The sequence below is a fragment of the Pteropus medius genome, unplaced genomic scaffold (genome assembly GCF_902729225.1).
Source record: "Pteropus medius unplaced genomic scaffold, Ma_sr-lr_union100, whole genome shotgun sequence".
In the NCBI taxonomy this organism is placed as follows: Eukaryota; Metazoa; Chordata; class Mammalia; order Chiroptera; family Pteropodidae; genus Pteropus; species Pteropus medius.
In genome coordinates this window covers 12,085,355-12,097,928 of record NW_024346667.1, presented here as the reverse complement: position 1 = coordinate 12,097,928, position 12,574 = coordinate 12,085,355, and the positions used below count along the sequence as shown (strand labels likewise).

The window sequence follows — 12,574 nt, the reverse complement described above, 5'->3', positions numbered from 1 at the left end:
CATTTACTTCCTGGTCACACAAGGAGTAAGTGCGGGGTGGGGTGGAATTTGAACTCAGATCTGTCCGATGCCAAACCTTTGGCCTTCTTTCTATTCCATCAAAAGATTAACCTGCCTCTGCAGAGCGAGTAGAGCAGATTTGGGGTGGGCAGGAAGTGCCTCTATCACAAAGGGGAGAGAGGAACCACCAACTCTTCTAGCTGCTCTCTGACTCTCTTCCTTTGACCCGTTTCAGCTGCCTGGGCCTCCAAGCCATGAACAGCACCCCGAGGGATGCCCAGGCCCCCACCTACCGCGAGTGCCTCCTGCCTTCCGTGGCTCGGACCCCCTCTGTCACCCAGGTCACACCAGCCAAGAAGATAACTTTCCTTAAGCGAGGGGATCCCCAGTTTGCCGGGGTTCGCCTGCCTGTCCACCAGCGCACTTTCAAGAGCTTCAGCGCACTGATGGACGAGCTGTCACAGCGCGTGCCTCTCTCCTTTGGGGTGCGCTCTGTAACCACGCCTCGGGGCCTGCATGGCCTCAGCGCCCTGGAGCAGCTGGAGGATGGCGGTTGCTACCTCTGCTCCGATAAGAAACTCCCCAAGACGTCCAGTGGGCCAGGCCTGCCACAGGGGAGGAGCCCCTCTGCTCAGCAGTCGCGGGATGTGGAAGGCCAGTGTGAGGCGCCAGGAACATCTGCTTCACGGAGGGGTCCTAAAGCCCCGAGGAAGATAATGCTGGTTAAGAATGGGGAACCTGGATCCCAGCAGACAGTGACTCTCAGTCACAGAAACACAAGGAGCCTGACGGCCTTTCTCAGCAAAGCCTCCGACCTTCTGCACTTTCCTGTGAAGCGCGTGTACACAACCAGTGGGGAAAAGGTAGGCTGTCGGGGATATTTCCTTTAAAAAGTTCTATGGACCTCAGGTCAAAATATTTAAGTGGAATGAGGCGATTACCTTAAAAGGAGGCACTGACTGCCCTGCTTCTAACTAAAGGTGGGTGGAGGGGAGATGTTCATTCAGTCATCAAATAAGCAATTGTTATTCATATTTTTAGCTACCATTTAGCAGGCTTTTAGCGCCAGACACTGCGCCTTACACACACTTTCATTATTTTCTTATCTAACCCTCCTATTATCCAGTCTCACCTATTAGTGTGAGAGGTCAGTACAGGAAACAGAATCTTCTTGAAGAAGCTTATGGAGTAAGTGATTTAATACAGGGCATTAGGGGGTTTCGGAATCTTTGGGCATTTGGAAGAATGAACTCTGGGTGTTCAGGAATGCTTTTAGCAGGAAGTTACTACCTCTACTTGAAGCTACTGTGATTATTGAGTTCCAGGTACTTCTCTGTAAGGCATCCATGCTTATAAAGCTGGACTCAGGAAACTGCCACATTTGCGTCTTGACACGCAGGAACACTCGGGCGCCGGCTTCTAGCCATTGCAGCCTGAGCTGCTGTCGCCTCCTGAAATGTATTTAGAGCTTTCTGAGCTCTGCAGAACTGGAAAGCACACCAGAAAAAGAGTAAACACAGACGCTGACTAATGCAGGGCATAGCATCCACCACACGAACTCATGAGGCGGTGAATATTATTATACCATTTGTAGATATAAAAAAAAAAAATGAGCCACAGAGATTAATTAACTTTCTCATAGTCGTGTGGCTGGCGAATGATAGGGCCGGCCTTAATGATTTCACAGTCTTAATGTAAGAATGCTTCTAAATTATGGTGCAGTTGCTATATGCAGATTTTACAGGCAAATAAGACTAAGTCCCGACCTTCAGTTGGCTACAGTTTAGTAGGTATGGTGAGGGAGAGAAAGCAGGAACAAAATTAATTAATTGGAGAAAAAATTAGCATATTTTTACATAGATTGACCTCAGAGCTATTAGAGTTTCTTCTGTAAACAAAGTGGCCTCATTGTCCACAGTATAGGCTGTGTCATGATTATCAATTCATAGTCCTCAATTGGATGGACACTCTTGATACTGCTGTGTTTTGTTTTTGTTTTTGTTTTCATGAATCCGAGACCTCTACCTCTTTCTAAAATAGGAGCATCATTTACTCTCAGTTCTATTTTCTTCCTTGGAAAATCTGATTTCCTAGAAGCATGTCTACATCTATAAATTGATAGACATGGGTCATTTTTACATTTTTGCAATGAACCGGAGATATAAACCAAAAAAGAAATATATCTAGTAGTTCGAAACAAGCTCCTAATTACCTGGGTTGAAAGATCTGCTGTACAGCAATCTTAATGTCATTTGGGAAGAGAAGATACAAGAGTTCTCTTCTTTCTTTCATTTTCTGGTTAATAAACATACCCTTTTAATCTGAGAAAATAAAAAGAACACACTGCTAATTACAATGTAATATTACAAATAGTGGAAACTCTCAGATACGTCGGGCCCCAGGCCAGGTGAGAATTTTCTAAAAGCAAGACTCTGTCTTCTGGAATGCAATCCAGCACTAACTTTGCCTGCTCAGCTCCCAGCTCAGGATGTTCTGCTGGTGGGTGTCAGGGCGGGTGGGGAGGGAATGACACCAGCGTCTGGGCAGGAGCTTAGAGAGCCTTTGAAACAGCCTGGGAGGGAGGTGCTGGCTGCCTGTGGAGGAAACAGTGCCTTGCTCTTGTCTGCTCCACTAGGGGCAAAAGCAGAGGTGATGGGCTCAGATTATACTGGAAAACACAGTTCAAACCCAAGAGGTGAAAGGGTGAGCTAGTGAATCCCATCTCCACATGGAAGCTAGAGGACTTTCTGCTCTGGTTGTTTTAAAAAATGCCTGTTCCAGAGGGTGCAAGTGTGGGTTAGAAAGCAGGCCAAAGGCTTCATGAAGTCTTTTCTAGCTGAGGAATCCAGAATAACCTTTAAACCACAGGCCTCACACCAGGTGGAGGGAGGGTGTAGGTAGAGAGGAAGACCATGGTGACAGGTCCTGTCCCCAGCTGGTTATAGCGGTGTTATGGCAACTGGATGGGATCCTTCCTTTGGGTCAGAAATCTGAGGTGAGATGTACAAATATCAGGAAAGGGCCAGGGTGAGTGGATTCTTCCTCTGCCTGTGTCTCCCTGAGCAGAAGGGAGTTCTTGCAGAGAGTGCCCCCTGACCCCACAGTCTCCTTCCTCAGGTGGACTCCCTGAAGGCTTTGTTGCGAAGCCCCTCGGTGCTGGTATGTGCTGGTCACGAGTCCTTCAGACCTCTGGCGATGGAAGGTGCCAGAAGAAAAGGGACTGAAACTTTATTGGGGCAGACGTCAAGGAACAAAAACGGTGAGCTGGTTTTGGAGTTTCCCCAATGTTATTTGCACTGGATAGTGGTTCGGGAAGGCTGAGCAGATATCCTTTCTAGATAATTTAGGAAACCTGCCTTTGGCCCTAATTCTTGGGCATCCACTTGTTTTGGGGGCTCTCTTGCTTCTTCCTCTTTCTTCTCATCACCACCAACCTTAACTGGGTTGAACATTTGATTGGAGTATGAGAGAGGGAAGTCTGGTATTCAGAGAGAACAAGGATGAGGCGATCTTGAACTCTAAGTTTCTGGGATCTAAAATAAGCTTTATTAAGGACCATGGTGGGCGTGAGATTATGGAGGCAATGGTCCGCAGGCATGTGACATTTGCATCTTTCAAGAGTCATGACTCTCTTAGGCAATAGTGAGGGGGCCAAATGGACTAAAACTAATAATAACCATCCATTATCAATCTATACATCCAACCATATATCCATTCAAAATGCCTACTAAGTATCAGAGTCTAGGTTTTGTTATTTGAGAAACATTATTTTAAAAGCACAGTTAAAAGTTGTAGAATACAAGTTTAAGCAAAATTATTGGAATGACAATGGGCAAATTGTGGTGAGTAAACAAAATAATACCCTTTGCGAACAGCTGCTAAGAAATGACAACAATGGTGTCAGTGATTGCTGCATACCAGGTACTGGAGATGCGAAGACCCACTGGCCACACGCCCCCTCTGGAGCAACGCCAATCTTATTTGGTGCTTATGAAAGAGCAGAGCTTGACCAAACCTTCTCCTGCTCATAGGGACTCAAGGAGGTCTGTTCTTTTGCTGGCCACAGGCTTACCTTCCACTGGCCCCCTTCCTCTTGAAGTACTAGCTCAGGAGATGAAATGAGAAAGTACTAGGGGCTTCATTCTTTCTTGAGGTCATTTTTTTCTATCCCCAGTGACTACTTCTTCTCTTTTTCATGGCTGGGGTGTAGCCATGACTATTAGGACCTGCAATTGTGTGTCCAGGTCCTTCCTTGCAATCATTTATCAACACCAAAGTTTGATGAGTGTTAGGATGATAAATCACCACTAATAATTGCAAAACATTTTACTGTTTATAATCAGGTACATATGTAGCAGCTTACCGATTTTGCTTCCTGTGCTGGGAGTGGGCGTAAGGAGGACTAGGAGTTAGCACTGGGCTTTACTGCTCTGCCCTCCACCTCTGCTGTCTATTGAGAACCTACTTTGTGCTGGCAACTTTGCAGGAAGTTCTACATGCATTGCCTGGCATTGTCAAAGCACATCGTCAAACAGATACCTTCATTTTTATTTTATAGCTCAGAAAAAGGGGCTCTGCCAAAAGCTACGCAGCTAGGAAGTAGCAGGCTTGAGATTGAATTCAGATTTCAAGTTCATCTCGCTTTGTTATGCTGGTTCACAAACGGCAGACTCTGGATATTCTTTCTAGAATGGTTTCCGCCCTTACCGTGTGATTGCGGAGGCGGCAGGGGTGTTTAGGTGCTGAAAGGCTCATGACCAGTCTTTAGTCTCCTGCCCTGAAGCTCCTCCCAGAAGCTCACTATCTTTTCCTCTTATTCTTCATTGCGTGCCAGGGAGCTGGGGGCCGAAGGCCAAGCAGAGCGTGATCCACTCGAGGTCCAGGTCGGGCAGCAGGCCACGGCAGTTTTCCTTGCTGTCGGAGAGATCTGGTCTCAGCGACCCCCTGGGCTCCCTGTCGCATACCTGGATGGGCCCTGCTCCTGACAGGCACTCTCAGGACATGCCTGCCCAGCTCGGCTCATTGGTGGCTGGTGACGATGTTGAGAAGAAGGTCCACATGAATGAGGACGGCAGCCTGTCTGTGGAGATGACAGTTCGCTTCCAGCTTCTGGGGGATGACATGCTCTCGTGGTCCCGGAGGGTCGGCGGGGCTAGCACCCTTCCGGCAGCCAGTGGGGAGGACCCTGTTCTGGGGGAGGTGGACCCCCTCCACTGTGTGTTGGAGGGCCACCCTGGTGGCTCCTCAGAGCCTAGGGCACAGGACCTGGGGCCCCGTGAAGCAGGGTGCAAGGAAACCTTTGAACGAGGCCGGTGGCAGCCAGGGTCCAGATACGAGATCTGGACGAACCCTCTGTACACCGCCCTGGGAGAGGGGACAGCCTCTCAGAAGAGGTCTAGGTTGACCCAGCACTCCCACTCGAGGGGCCTCCAGAGCCAAGGGTTTGCTGGTGGGAAAAGAAGCATCAAGGACAGTGTCAGCATCACCTCCAGTGACAGACCCCCTGAAGGCTCTGAGCCAAATTCCTCCTGCTGCTCCAGGTCCCAGGAGGGCAGTGTGGGCAGCTGTGGCCTACATCCAGCCTCCGGAGCTGACTTCCAGAAAAGAGCAGGGTGGGAAGCTGGTGGCACCACCCGGGCTGGTGAGGGCCCAGGTCCAGAGGGGGCAAGGCCAGGCAGCAGGGAGCAACGCTGCCTGAAACCCAGGACCCAAGATGTGGCAGGTGCTCCTTCTGACTCCTCAGTGAGTACTGGGTCTCACGAGGCATCCAGTGAAAGGGGTGAGCCGCACCAGGGCCACCTGAGCAAGACAAGGACTGTGACTTCCCTAGGGAAGGCCACTGAGGGAGGAGGACCCAGTTCTCCCACCCTGAGTGCCTCGTCTTTGAGGAACAAGGATCCACAGGGAGAGGAAAGTGGACAAGGCACCATGCGCCCCCAGGACGGGGGTGGATCTGGGACCAGGTTGCCCCTGGCTGCAGGACATTGTGGCTCTGGGGACACTGCAGGAGGTTGTTCCCCACCTTCTGCCTGTGTCTCAGCCATGGGTGGGAGAAGAAAGCAGGGGAGCAGAGCCAGTGCATTCTCCTCCCCCAGCATTTCTGTCCTCAGCCGAGGGGCCCAGAAAGGCTGCCCAAGGCAGCACCACAACCGAAGGGACGCCCACTGCCCACTCCACTCACCTGTGTCCAGGCAAAGGCCGGGGCCTCCCAGCGTAAGCAGGGCTCGCCCAGTACCACGCTCCCCTAGCACCAGAAACCGGGCCTCGCGGGGTGCAGGGCCGCCCTCCTCTGCCTCCCTCCATTCCCAGGATGCAAGAGGGGTCAGCAGTGCCCCCTTTACATCTGTGAGCGATTCGGACTGTGCTTCCAATTTCTACCCCCCATATTCACCCTCTGCTGAGACAGAAGGGGACCCTGAGTTCAGGGCGCACTCACCGACTCCCACATCTTCCAACTTTTTCAGGTCTCAAGCTGATGGCCTGGGCAAAAAGGCATGGGGCGATGCCCCCAAACCTCCCTGGTCCTTGGTTCTGCCAGATGGACAGGACAACAGGGAGAAGCCAGAGTCCCGCCAAGGGTGCTGCTGCTCCCACACGGGTGCATCCTCTGTCCCCAGGATGCCTGGGGGTGAGATTCAGGCCCTGCAGCTTCCCCAGCCTCAGGGCAGCCGAGAGCCGCTCTCTGAGGCCAGCTCAGTGTGTAGCAGGTACTGTCCCCATCCTCCCAGGGCACAGCCCTCTGTCAAGAAGCACCCTTCAGGCAGCAGTAGCCACAGTGGGGGGGACCACAGCGCTGATTGGGGGCCCCGAGGGGCCCAGCCAGGGGAGGAAAAGCTGGATTTGCAGCACCCACAGCCTCCTGGCTCTCAGTCAAGGGCCAGAGGGGTGGCAATCAGAGCCCCGAGAAGGGGCAGCCCCAGCCTAGGTCCCAGGCCCAGCAGAATGTTCCAGGGGCAGGTCACTGGTACAGAGGAAGGCTTGCAGGAGCAAGAGGATGGTGGCAGCGTGTCACCAGGTGCTCTTCCCCGAGTCTCGCCGGAAGCTGTGGTCCGCGAATGGCTGAACAACATCCCAGAGGAGCCTGTGCCCATGAAATATGAGATGGTGGATGACAGCACGGATGTGGCTGGGGACGGCCAGGAAGGCCCCACAGAGGATCCTATTGAGAAACATTCTCCAGAAGGCCTGGGGGAGCCAAGTCAGCCCAGAGGACCATCCCTGGAAGGGACAGCCAATGAGAAAGCAGAACCAGACGGAACCCTCCCAGTGATGAGTGATGTTGGCCCCCAGTCAGCAGAAAGTCTTTCTCATAGCAGGATTTCGGAAGCCCCCAAGGAGGCCGGAGCGGGCGGAGGAACCGCTGAGGACCGTGGCCCGGGCCAGTGCGTGCTTCCCCACAGGGTCTCCGCCACCATACAGATCATGAAGGCGCTGATGGGCTCTAAGCAGGGCCGGCCCAGCAGTCTGCCCGAAGTGTCCAGCGCGGTGGGCCGGAGGCTCAGCCACTCCGCCCAGGCCCTCATCACCTGTCTCGCCAGGCTTCACTTTTTCGATGAAGACCGTGGGTCTCCAACCCGCAAAGTGAGGTTCACAGACTCTCCTCGGTACCAGGAGCTCCTGAGCACGTTCCAGGCCCTGTGGCCGGGGCGTGGCCTCAGGCGAGGTGAGCTGGACTCCGACCTCTGGGAGCTTGGTGGGTGCCAGGCTCTGTCATGCCTCAGGTCCCACGCTGTGACCGAGGACTTCACGCCAACGTCCTCATCCGGCGTGGATGTAGGCAGTGGCTCCGCGGGCTCAGGGGATGGCAGCGGACCCTGCGCGGTGGACTGCACGCCGGTTTCTGAGAGGATAGAGCTGCCCTTGAAAATCCCCTACCAGAGGCCGGATTCCAGAACCTCAGAGAACCCGGTGGGTCTGGAAAACCAACAGCCGAGCGGTTCCACAGCCTCCTCAAGCTCCCAAGCTCCGGCTTCTGCCACTGGAAAGGAGCGGGCAGAAGGACGCAGCGGGGAGCAGACGTTGGGCAGTGACCCGGACCGAGCAGCGGAAAACACGATGCAAGAAGTGGGGGTGCAATTAGAGAAAACGGAAGAAGAAAAAGAAAGGGCAGAACTGCAAGGAGAGGGCGTCAGTGGATTTCCGGAAGAGGGACAAGCCGTGGGACAAGAACTGTCGGGGGTCGGCTGTCAGGATGGGGAGGATGCACAGGAAGGTGAGCGTGTGCAGGAAGAGGAAGCAGGAAGAGACCTTGAAGAGAGAAAGGACCCGATGGAGTCCCCTGGGAACCTCACTGAGAGAGATTTAAATGCCAGCGGGAGTCAAAGTGATCCCAACGCTGAGTCCAGTTTGGAGAAGCTGCCCACAGCAGCTCAGATGGGCCTCGAGCAAACCCAGGCCAAGTTCACCCAGGGGGCTGGAGAGAAGGGCACTTCCATGGCCCATAGGATGTCTCTGGACCCTGACCCCCTGTGGGTGTCCAGGTTGCTGAAGAAGATGGAGAAGGCCTTCATGGCCCACCTGGCCAGTGCCACAGCCATGCTCCGAGCCCGCTGGAGCCTGCCGAGCGACGACCTGCTGGACCAGATGGTGGCGGAGCTGCAGCAGGACGTGAGGCAGCGGCTCCAAGACAGTACAGAGAAAGAGCTCCAGAAGATCCGGAGCCGGGCCAGGGGGAAGGCGCGGGGGCCGCCCAGGGGAGCTCTCAGGTGGGAGACGTCCCTGCAGACAGAGCAGCGCAGGCGTCGCCTCCAAGGCCTGCGCAACCTCTCGGCCTTCTCCGAGCAGACGCGGCCCTGGGGCAGCCCCTCCCTATCCCAGGAGGACGTACCAGCCTTCAGCGAAGCCCTGGAGACCCCGTTGGGTAGGGAGGCCGAGGGGGAGGAGTTCTGTCCCTGCGAGGCCTGCGTGAAGAAGAACGTGATCCCTGCATCCCAGAAGGATACAATGGGCGTAGCCCGTACACCCATCAAAGAGGCCTTTGACCTGAAGCAGATTCTGCAGAAGAAAGGCGGATGTGCTAATCGGGATACTGCAGAGGTGGTCCCCGAGAGGACGGGGATGGAGCTGCCCCAGAGGGTCCCCTCGGGGACAGAGACTGTCCAGGGGACTGATGGAGGCCTGGAGGAGGAAGATGAGGGTAAGGGTAGCCAGACCCTCGGCAGAGGTGAAGATCCAGAAAGGGAGGAGGAAGATGTGGCTACGCAGAACGTAGAAGGGAGCGTGGACCCCTGCGTAGGCTGCCACCCAGAGGCAGCGGAGTGGGAGGAGCAGGGTGTGGGTGACAAGGAGGAGAACATGGAGGAAGGCTCTGGGGCTGAGGTCGGTGTGGAGGGTGAAGCCTCGGGAGGAGGCGAAAGAAGTCCGGGAGGAGGCGACAGAAGTCCGGCAGGACAGAATGATGGTGCTGACACCATAGAGGCCCAGGAAACTGAAGGAGAGGGACAGCCAGAGTTGAGAGGAGGAGATCAAGATGAGAAAGAAAGGACCCCACAGGTTGGCTCTAGACAGGGCCAGTCAGGTGAGGCTTCTGGACACAGCAGCCCAGACCAACAGGGGAGGCCCATGCCACCCCCTGCCCCGGGCGGAGATGCCCCTGGCCAAAGGTCAGGCCTGAAAACAGCCCCCTCCTCATCTAGAACATCATCTCTGGGAAACTGCTCTCGGCTCTCCCAGAAAGGCTCCGAAGAGGAGCCTTCGAAGGGAGACATGAGGACCACTGCAGACGAGCCCAAGGGAGTCCCTGGTCCAGAGAGAACAGTCATAGGCATGTATCCAGAAGGCTCCACTTCTGAGCAAGAAGGGGCCACTTCGGGCTCAAGGACTCCCGAGCAAGGGACAGAAGAAGGTCTGACTCCAGAGCCGGGGGCAGGCCAAGGAAAGGTAATTAAAAGTCTTGCTTGGACAGAAATGAAGTTTAAAAACCTAAGCACAAACACAACAGATGGCTTTGGCCAAGATGATTTAGATTTCTAGAGCTCCAGCTGTGAGACAGTCATGAGTCTGGAGCTCTGTTTTTATCCATATTTTGTGTGCAAACTTGAGCATGGCTCAGCTCTCTGAGGATGTACAAAGAGCACGGGGGAAAGATCAAGGATGTGCCAAGGCCATAGCCACACCTCGCTGCCCCTGGGTCCTGAATTCTGGAACTTCAGAGGGCCTGCTGGCCTGTCCTGCATACTGTGTGCAGGAGGTTATCTCAGATCTGCACTGTTCTAGGAGGTCAGCCCACCCTCTCCATCTGCCTGCTGAGCCCAAGAGGATAGAACTGATTGGAAATGTTCCAGGAGAGATTTTGTTTGTGTGTTTGTTTTTTGCTAGCAAGTGTTTCTCTCATTCTTTTGCCTATTGATCTCCTGTTATTTTTCTCCTTGGCCTCTCTTGGCACTCACCTCATTCGACTTTGAGGTGTTTTTCTCTAGTCTTGAATATATTTGGTGACTCTGCAGATGGGAATAAATTCAGAGAGAAGCAGATAATTTCAGGGTCATTGGACAAAGTTTGTTCTCAGCTCAAAAGTCCAAATGTATTTCCTTAATTCACACATATATATTTACATATATATATATATTTACATATATGTATGTAATAGAAAAAAGTGGAAAATGCAGAAAAGCAGGAGAAAGAAACGTAGTCACCTGTGATCCCGTCACTCCGATAACTTGTGTTAGCGATTTGATGTTTTGCCTTCTCATCATTTTTCTAAGCATTTGATAGTGGTTTGTTTTTTTTTAACTTGACAATATAAGAATTTCCCTGATTTATCTCCAAATCTTCATAAACCTCTTTTTAATACCTGAATGTTGTTAATACCTGAATAACCCATTATGAGACTAGAAAATACTCTACTGCACCATTTCCACCTTGTTGACCATTTCAATGGTTTCCATCGATTTTTTCTTAAACCTTTTTTTTCCCCCTCTGAACTGCAGACAATTTCCATAGGATAGATTCCCAGACATGGAGTTACTCTGTCAGAGAAAACCCACTTTTTAAAAGACTCTTAATATCCTGCTGCCAAATTGTTTTTCTAAAGGTCTATATTCTCATTTACATCACTCAGCCAGAAACCTTCTCATCAGTGTTTGGTTCGGTCATTAAAACGAGAAATCTTTTGTTTATTTAGTGGGCAAAAAATAGTACCTCATTTTAGTGAGGTATTATTTGGATATATTTGCTAATGAGATTAAAGAGTTTTCTAGGTTTTCAAAATAGCTATTTGCATATAAATTATATATGCATGCCTTTTGCCCCTTTTCCAACTGATATTCTAGCTTTATCAAAATAAGTTGATTTATATGTGCCCTTTATGCTATTTTAAAAATATTCTATTTATCATTTTTGAGATTTAAAAAAAAAATGCCCTCTCTCCATATTCTTCTCTAGCAAGCCTTGGCCTGGGTCCGGTCTGGGTAGGGAGCTTCTTGATGGGGCAGAATTTCCTTGACTGACTCTCACCAGCACTCTGCTCGTAACATGACCATTCTGTGTAGTCAGACTTATTAAAATGGAATTGTGCTACAAGAACAGCTATTGGTCACTGGTTGTTTAAATGTTAATACTATAAACAAACAAACAAACAAACAAACAAACAAATAAATGATAAAGCTAACAAGCCAGCAAGCAAGCAAATGTTGGGTGTAGGTTGAGGTGTCGATTCATGCCTGCGGTCATCTGTTCTGTTCTGTTTCTCAGTGCTGGAGATGTCCATAATAAAATCTGACATATTTTAAAAATTTCTGTGAAGGTGATCCTTTAAAAGTTTTTACATTAAAACACACTGTGTGTGTGTGTGTGTGTGTGTGTGTGTGTGTGTGTGTGTATGACATGAACTGGTATCTTAGCCAGAAGCCCCAGTGGAACAGATTGCATTGTGAGCTTGGTTTAGATTTAGTGATATGCAGAGTTGTCCAGAACTTGTCACTATTGGTTAACATAGAGTTTCTACTATGCACCCTTTCTGTGATCTAGGTCCTCAGTCATTTATCTCCTAAGAGATAGTCCAACATCTTTGTTTCATAATCTGCTCTCTCCCGGAAGACAGAGACAGCCATCTCTGGCACCTGCTGATCTGGCACTTGTTAAAATGGCATTGCCCATTTGTGGTCGAGAGAATGCAGTGGAGAGAACATGGGCCTTGGTGTTGGATGACCTAGGCTCAACTGCCTAGGTTTCAAGCACCTCAGTTTCAACATCAGTGAAATGGCAGAAGAAATGTTTTCTTCATTGAATTCTTGAGAAGTAGATGACATATGAGATAACATGAAACTTTATTACACGTATGATGGGGAAACACCAACATTTTAATCAGAACGGCTATGTTTTGATGTCTATTTTGTGGCAGGTACCATCTTAGGCATAAGTGATTCCTTTTAATCTTCCCAGCATGTCTGCGAAATAGGCAAGTTGACAGCGTCATCCCCATTTCACGAATGAAGTGACCGAGATAGGGAAGACTTACATAAAGCACGTCTGAGCTCACACAGCTAGTCAGGGGCAAAGCCAGGCTTTAAACTAGGATATTTCAGACTCTAAAGTCTATGTCCTATTCCATTGTATCATATTTTCTTCATTTCGA

At 51.0% G+C, this 12,574-nt stretch overlaps 1 protein-coding gene across 1 annotated transcript; it reads left to right on the top strand.

Annotated features, from left to right (window-relative positions):
• The first annotated feature begins 204 nt into the window (after positions 1-204).
• On the top strand, positions 205-10,409 carry RP1L1 (RP1 like 1). The gene is made up of 3 exons (XM_039875773.1): positions 205-863; positions 3,118-3,259; positions 4,835-10,409. Exons 1-3 carry the CDS (start codon positions 255-257, stop codon positions 9,970-9,972), a joined length of 5,889 nt encoding a protein of 1,962 aa, XP_039731707.1. The 5' UTR covers positions 205-254; the 3' UTR covers positions 9,973-10,409.
• The last annotated feature ends 2,165 nt before the right edge of the window (positions 10,410-12,574 follow it).